At 37.4% G+C, this 8,194-nt stretch overlaps 1 protein-coding gene across 1 annotated transcript in view; it reads right to left on the bottom strand.

The window, feature by feature from the left end:
• Positions 1-811: 811 nt before the first annotated feature.
• Positions 812-8,194, bottom strand: part of cd9a (CD9 molecule a) — a 49,154-nt gene continuing 41,771 nt past the window's right edge. Inside the window, exons 5-8 of the mRNA XM_060842955.1 lie at positions 6,900-7,001; positions 3,817-3,906; positions 1,511-1,594; positions 812-1,412 (exon numbers count right to left, since the gene is read on the bottom strand). Coding sequence (XP_060698938.1) covers positions 1,347-1,412; positions 1,511-1,594; positions 3,817-3,906; positions 6,900-7,001 — 342 coding nt within the window. The 3' untranslated portion in view covers positions 812-1,346. The remainder of the gene's footprint in view (positions 1,413-1,510; positions 1,595-3,816; positions 3,907-6,899; positions 7,002-8,194) is intronic.

Below are 8,194 nucleotides of genomic sequence, written 5' to 3'. Positions count from 1 at the left end.
TCAGAACGATTCTATTGATGAAATTAGATTGGAGAAGCTTAGGCTGTTTTTCTTAAAGCAGTAATGTTTTAAAGGGGAGGATAAATAAAAGTGCTTCAAGATTTGAGAGACAGTGCCTTACACGGTAACAGTCAACTGTGTTAAATATCTGGTACTGTTCTGGAATCTGCTGCATTTGGCACAGGTGAAAACAGTGGGCCAACAAGACACAAGATGTGCCAGCTTTCATTTTCCCTGGATCCTTTGTTACTACTTGCCTCTTCCATACAATTCCAAACTGCCTTCAAGGTGATAGCCAAATCAAATACTTTACTGGCATGAGGACCTTAAGATTCTGACGTTTGGAAAACTGTTGCCATTAGCTGACAGTATTAGGAACCAGGAAATAGTGATAAAAGACTTAGGGCAAAAAAGCATGGGTTGCAGGAGGCAAACAAGGGATAACATTTTTAATTGCTGAGTGCTCATGCCCCAAGTACGAAAGTGGGGTAAGTAGAAACAAAATTAATTTAAAAAGGACATTAGATTGGCAATGGAAGGAAATAAAATTGTAGGGCTACCGCAACCGAATGGGGCAATGGGACTAATTGAATTTCTCTTTGGAGTCAAGATGGTGCTGCATATGTCTTTATGCCCTGCCAGAAGTTGACTGCGTAATGAGCATCTCAGACTTCTGCTTCATTACCTCTGGAATTCTGGACATCTTCATAGAGAAGAATCGCCCTTCATGAGCTTAAGCAGATAGGAAGGGGGCGTAGACAACAAACCACTTTCCTGATTATTTTCTGTATATTTAAAAAACAGTGACACATTCTCTGGAGGTTCAAATTTAAACTTTATTTCTCAAAGAAAAAAGGCAAATCCGGTATCTACAGTTTGTGACTTTAAAACAATAATCAAAATACTTTAAAGGATTTATTGAGAAGGTGAAGATTCCACAATAGCATGTGTTCATTTGATACATCACAATTGGGAAAACATCTAATTTTGTAATACCTCTTAAGCTTAACTAAGTTAACATCTTAAATTCTGAATCCAAGGTCTGCCATCCTTCTAGAATAAACATTTCCAATTTAAACAGATAAGACAAATATATAGTTTTAAATTTATGATAACCTTAAAGAAAACCTCATTTCCAAGTACACACTGATACTTAACTTGTCAAACAAAATATTGAACTATGTGGATACATTAAACAGTGAGTCTTATTTTAAAAAAGTTAGATTTTAAACTGAATACAAAAAAGGAAAATAATTAAATGCTAAAGTTAAGCTGTTAACAAGAAGCAAATATCAGGCAAAAATGCTTTTCATTACTGAATGGCATCATTGTTTCAAACTTCCTCTTTAAATCATCTCTTTGCTGTTGCGAATGGCACAGCACAGCACCATGCTGAAGATCATGCCAAAAATCTGGAGAAAAAAAAGCAGGGTTATTGTTGTAAAACAACTTGAGAGATAAAGCTTTGTAATAGAGCTACATACTCCAGTGTTTAGGTAGTTTCACTCACCATTACAATTCCAATGCCAATCCCAACTGCTCCAATGATGTAAACCTTCCGGTCAAATACGTCTTTAATAGCAGTTAGGCATGACTGCACAAAATCAAAAATATCAGAAGTTGAAATGAAAAGGCTTTGTGGATTCATCTAACAAAAGTAATATCAAAAGAACAGTGAGAGGTTTCCTTCTAACTATCCGAGTCTACTTCACTAAAGATCATGGTGAATCTTCAGAGCTTCACCTTCCCACACAAATATTTATGCCTCAATTCCCATGGTAACCAAAAGTGCCCATCTTAACTATACTCCATTATTAAACAGTCACAGTTTTCTAGGGTAGAAACACCAATGAAACAATTCTTTGATTCCAGAAATTTCTAGATTTTTAAATTTCCCCCATATTTTGGCACCAAGTTCTAGACTTCAAAGAGAAACATGAGCCTGGCATCTATCCCATGGAGTCACTGAAGAATTTTTCATGCCAATGAATTCATCTTCATTCTTCCAAATGCCAGAAAAACAAACAGTTAATTCAATCTTGCTGAAATGACAGTCCCCTAACCCAGGAATCAGACTAGTGAATGCTTGCTACATTTCTCTCAAAGGCTGGTATATCCTTCCTTGATAGTTGTCATTTTGCGGTTTCATGTACATCAAAAATCTTGGTCTTTTCTCCTGCAATTTTTTTTAAACTAAGTCTAAACCATAATTATTTTTGTGTCTGCATATTAACTGTTATGTCCTTACAGGCCTTGATAAATACTAACATTTCTCAGTACTTCAGTCTATTCACTTTAAAATTTTAAAATTTCATTTTAAACTGATTGTAAAATCTTACTTTATTAGCTTAATATTCAAGTCATTTTGCTTTGATAACTTTAAACATTGTAGGTCTTAAATAACAAATTTAAACTGACACCAAATGGCAAGTCCTCCAAATATTGCTCAGACTGGACGGTAAACATGTCTAATTTTCCCTTAAAACACACTGGATTTATACTATGATACAGTTTAAGATTACCTCTGGACGCTTCAATATACTGAGATGCACATTGAAGCACACTGGGTTAAGCCATTATGAGTTTTGGGATTATAAGTGACTCTGGGAAACACTGTTCTGCAAAGAGCCAAAATATATGCAAAGGCCAAGAGCAACTGCTAAGCTGGGTCAATGAATCTCATTTTCATAACTTATGATGATGGATACACAATAACATGATTTAATGTGTTTGGAAAGCTAGTGCTAGTGTGCTGTCCACAGAGGCCCAAGGTAAACATACATTCTGCTTCTAGAATAATAATAAAGGTCAGATGTCACATTGCCAAATGCATCCTTTCATACCACCTACAACTTTATTTTGTAAGTTTCTTAAAATTAAACTGCAGAATATCAGAATGGGTTTTAACTGCATTTTTCCCCAGTCTCCAACCCCTTAAGTCTTAGGATTTCAGACAGTTGTATTATTAGATTGACAATTAAAATATTCTAACAAACCAACTACCTCCTTCATTTCTTTCCACAATAGAAATGATGATGCAACTACTTTTAGAATTTAAGTCAGTGGTAAGAACTGTACTATAAAGAAAACAATACTCAATTCCCAAACTGTTCTAACAATTGTCCTTTTGTGAAATTAGATCACTTGACAATAAAACAAGTCCACATCATTCAGCTGTGCTCCTGCTCATTTGACTAAACCAAAAGTACAGCTATATTAAAATGCACTCGGGCCCTTCAGCCCATCGTGTTCATGCCAGTCTAGGCCCATTTATCAGATGTTAAAGCAGAATTGTATGCACTCAATTATTTCCTACAACAATTTGGGTTCAGTTGCTGCTGAAATATTTACTGTCTGAACCAGGAATTTAGTTATTATATATCTACTTCTTTCTACACCAATAGCTATATGGCAGTTCAATTATAATGGGTAAATAGCTGTCTTTAAATAGGTCTTCTGACACGCACACAAAATTCACATTTGTTATTAACTGGTAAAGAGGATGTACCTTGTAGGAAAATAAGTTGTACATCAAATTTTAAAAACTGCTACTGCCAAAGTACAAGTTTAAACCCACAGTGTAAATCACACAAGCAGAAATTGCTGGCAAAACTCAGCAGGTCTGGCAGCATCTGTGGGAAGCAGAGGTAACATTCTGAAGATGAACGAGTCACCAGGCTCAATATTAACTTTGCTTTCTCCACACAGATGCTGCTGGACCTACAGAGTTTTGCCAGCAATTTGACTTCTCCTTACATCTTCAGCATCTGCACTGGTTTTATTTTAGTGTAAATGTCACAAACCAAAGTCTCATACCTGTCTTGTAAACTCTCCTGTGAAGTCTGTAGATGGGCAGGTGGGTCGAATAAGTGGTTCAAGAGTTCCACCTATTCCGCAGCAATTCAGCTGAAATAAGATAATTTCCTCAGAAACTGTGTAATAGCATTACAGATAATAGCTTCAGAGTACTTAACTAGCAGAAACAATATATCGCATCTCGCTTTTTCATCAGCTAGTTTTCATTTTTATAAAATAACTAATACTATTTTAGATTACCACTTAAAATCACAACTGCATTCTTTTATCCACACCCCATGAATAGATATCAATAATCAGGAATAATTGTCCATCTTAATTTTGCTGAAGACATCTTCATGAACTGGTGTGTGGCTTTGATGTAATCTGCCCAATCAGAGCAAATTCTACAATTTTGACCCAACAATAGTAAAAGAACAGCAATATATTTCCAAATCAGGAAGATATGGGACTTTGAACTGTTCGTAAGGTTGATAGGGCTCCTATGTGCCTGCTGCCCTTACTCATCAAGGGATATTAGGACAAGTTTAGAAAGTGCTGCTCATAGCATCATAGAATTCTTACAATGTAGATGCAGGCCATTTAGCCCATTGAGCCCACACAGACCCTCTGAAGAACATCCAACCTAGACCCAGCCCCCTACCATATCCCTGTAAGCATGCGTTTCCCATGGCTAATCCACCTAGCCTGGACAGCACGGGTAATCTAGCATATCCAATTGACCTAACCTAAATATCTTTGGATTGTGGGAGGAAACTGGAGCATCCGAAAGAAACTCATGCAGACTGGAGGAGAACACAACCTCCACAGTCAGCAACTGGAATTGAACCCGGGCCCCTGTCTCTGGCAGGTTGGGATGTTAACCACTGAGGCACTGTGCTGTTGAAACGATGTCAAGTCGCTGCAATGCATCTTGCAGATGGAACACACTGCTGCCACTGTGCACTGGTGAAAGTCGTCACTGAGATGAGGTGCTAATCAAGTGGATGGCTCTATCCTGATTGGTGGCCTTACTTCATATATGTTCCAGTTGCATTCATTCACAAAAGTCACATCTCTTGCAACATTCCAAACATGTGCCTTTGGGATAATGCATAGACTCCAGGGAGTGTGCTACCTAAATTATTCCCTGTAAAATTCTCAGCCTGAGAGACTGCTTTTGTATTCGTAATGTCGGTGATTGATTTATTAAATATATCTTTGACCGATGATCACATCCCTGCCTCCTTACCCAGGAAGGAGGGGTTGGGGATTCAACAATAGCAATGCTGTTGGACACTGGAGGATGGTTGTTGCCTGGCATTTATATACTGTTGGAAAGAGAAAGATCTCCAGATGCTGGATCAGAGTCGAGTGTGGGGTGCTGGAAAAACACACAGGTCAGACAGCATCCGAAGAACAGGAGAATCAACATTTTGGGCATAAGCCTTTGATCAGGAATTTTTATGTACCATTGGCAATTACTGCTTATCAGCTCAAGCTTGAACACTGTGCTGGTGGTGGTGGTTTTGGGGGTGGGGGTTCCTTAACCAGGAGCTGCTCAGAACTTAAGAATACTGTTGAACAAAGGCACTTCCCACTTCTGACCTTATGATGGAGGGAAAATCCTCAAATCAAACATCTGAAGATGGCTGCCCAAAACATCATCGCGTGATGTTGATGAGATGATTGACCTCCGACAATCATATTCTGTGAGATGGCATAATTACGAATCAGTGGTGGTACTGGGCAGGGCTACAACTGAAGCACAAGTCTTTAACACTCCAGTCACACATTAGGGGGGGCTTGGTCTTCACTATACACTTTTATGACACAATGCACGAGAAAAGTGGCATTCATGCACACACAAGGATTTTCACTTTTTAAAATAAAATGTAGGTCATTTAGTCACAGGATGCTCTCACCAGGTTTTGATGAATGATTACTCAGATTTCACAGATAAGAGCACCTCAAATCATCTATTGTTGCAATCCAGATTATCCTAATCATCTGGCACATGCATAGACAGACATTAAGTAGAGTGGATTTCCTGAACTTCCTATGTTGTTTTAAAAAAAACCTATGCCGAATAGAGCAAACATGTCTACCATAGATGTGTCGTTCACACCTCCTTTAATCAACTCATGTAATGCTTCATTGCACCCCATTAGAAGTATAGCCAGTTCCAGGAAATAGTAGTCACATAGGATGAGCCCCATGGTATGACTTGGTAATAGGATTGCAGATTTGTTCTTGCTCTTCTACAGAAGCACATACCCCAAGAACTTTATTCCCCCACACTCTAGTCAGCTGGTATCAATATTTTCTAGTCATTAATGCTGCATTTCAATGACTTTTCAGGTTTTATTTAGCATTTTGCCATAATATATATGTTTTGCCTTTGAAAATATTACAATCATGACGATACTTCAAAAAAATCATTAGTTGTAGAGTATTTTGAAATGCCAGTGGTTGTAAATGAACTGACATGGAAATACAAGTCCCTTCTTTGAAGTCTTGGGGGCCTGTCATTTGTTCTTCAGAATGATGAAGGTCATTCAATTAATGGTCAGTAGCTTTGAAATAACCAGAAATACAACATTTCTGATACAAAAAGGAGAAAAGTGCACTCTTCTGGTGGAGAATCACGTGACAGTGATGGTAGAGCAGATGAATTTTGAAAGCATTTCTGAAAAGGCACTTGGGTTACAGAGAAGCCCTGACCATCAGACTAACAAATGTCACCTTACAGGCATGACATAGGAGTGATGGCAGTTGCTAAGTTGAATAGCCAAGAACAGCTGAAAGAAGCTACGGAGCTGTTAAGGTTCTTTACTATTGCTGCTCGGTTTCTTTTTTCCTTCCTGCATTGGAAGTAGAGCTTCAATTCAGGATTTAACTCAAGATAGTGTTTCACCACACTCCACCTCAAAGATAACTGGAGGCAACACATTTATACCACATACGTTTACAGTCGGTTCAAAGGCAAATTACATTACACAAACACTGAAGTGTAACTGCACTTCAAGCTGGTCAAAAGTATAACAATAATTTAAGAAAAAGAAAAAGGACATATATAACCAAAAAAAAAGTTGATAACTTACACCTTTCTGTATTGCTTTTAAAGCTGCTTCCTTACTCTTGTCATGATTTTTCACATATTCAGTATACAAGGACGTGTAGAAACCTGTCACATCTTCAGTGACCTACAGGATTTAGTTAAGCAAGAGGGAAATTATTAAAAGTGAAATTAATTGAGAGTCACATTAAAAAGGTGCAGCAAGCTGATAATTAACTTTTGCATTATAGCCAAAAAAAAGTGACAAAGAAACCTGGCTTCATGACAACTTTGGGATCATTTAAATTCGTGCTTAAAAAACACTAAGATCTGAGAAAGTACCATTTCAATGTGTGCCCTCTTGACAGATGCTGACTGATAGGAATATTTTGCCTCAGGTTTTTAACATGCATAATAATTCACAAACTAAAAAAAATGAGAAACTTTTTTAAAAAGCCTGTAATGGAACATATTTGAGATACCTATTATCAGGCTCCCTCACTGTTGTTCTAGTGTGGAGTACAAATTAAAGAATTAGATGCTGTAAGAAGGGCAATGAGGTAATCACAAGGGACTTCAATCCATGTATACTGGACAAACAATTTGTAGTAACATAGTAAACAAATTCTTGGAAGGTAACCATGGCAGATAGTTTCCTAGATCAGCATGTTGAGTGATCAAGTAGAGATTTGGTTATTTTAGACTAATAGCATGCAATGCGAAAGAACCACTTTGTCGGAAAAGGGACCACTGGGGAAGTGTGACTATAATAGAACAGACATTTATATTGAATTTGAAAATGATTTAGCTAAGTCCAAAAGCAGGGACGACTTGGGGCTGATAGACAAGTAGTCTCTTAAGATTGGAAAGATTACATTATGATGGTGTAGACAAGAAACAGTATTTAAATAATACTGTATTTTGACTTTGATGTTTCAAATAATGTACAGAAAACATGGTCCAATTGTGGCTAAAATAAGATGAGGTAAAGCTGGAATCACTTGGTCAAAAGATTTATAATTCTGTGAAATTGACTCTGATGATGCAGTGTCAAGAGTGTGTGGCACAGGAAAAGCACAGCAGGTCAGACAGCATCCAAGGAGCAAGAGAATTAATGTTTCGGGCAGAAGCCCTTTATCAGGATGATAAAGTGGTAGCATCCCTACGTCTAGGACAAATTTTTAGGTTCAATTTGTAGCTGTCTTGAAAGTGGGTTGTAATTCCAAAATCAGAACAAGTTAGAGAATTGGGAGGATTTTAAAAGACCAAAGAAATTGAGGAAGAAAGGTCAAAACAATTTAAATTTAGACCATGAAGGTTCATTAAAATTATTGCAGATAT

This window comes from Hemiscyllium ocellatum, chromosome 23 (assembly GCF_020745735.1).
Source record: "Hemiscyllium ocellatum isolate sHemOce1 chromosome 23, sHemOce1.pat.X.cur, whole genome shotgun sequence".
Taxonomy (NCBI): Eukaryota; Metazoa; Chordata; class Chondrichthyes; order Orectolobiformes; family Hemiscylliidae; genus Hemiscyllium; species Hemiscyllium ocellatum.
This window is presented reverse-complemented; position numbering and strand designations above follow the sequence as displayed.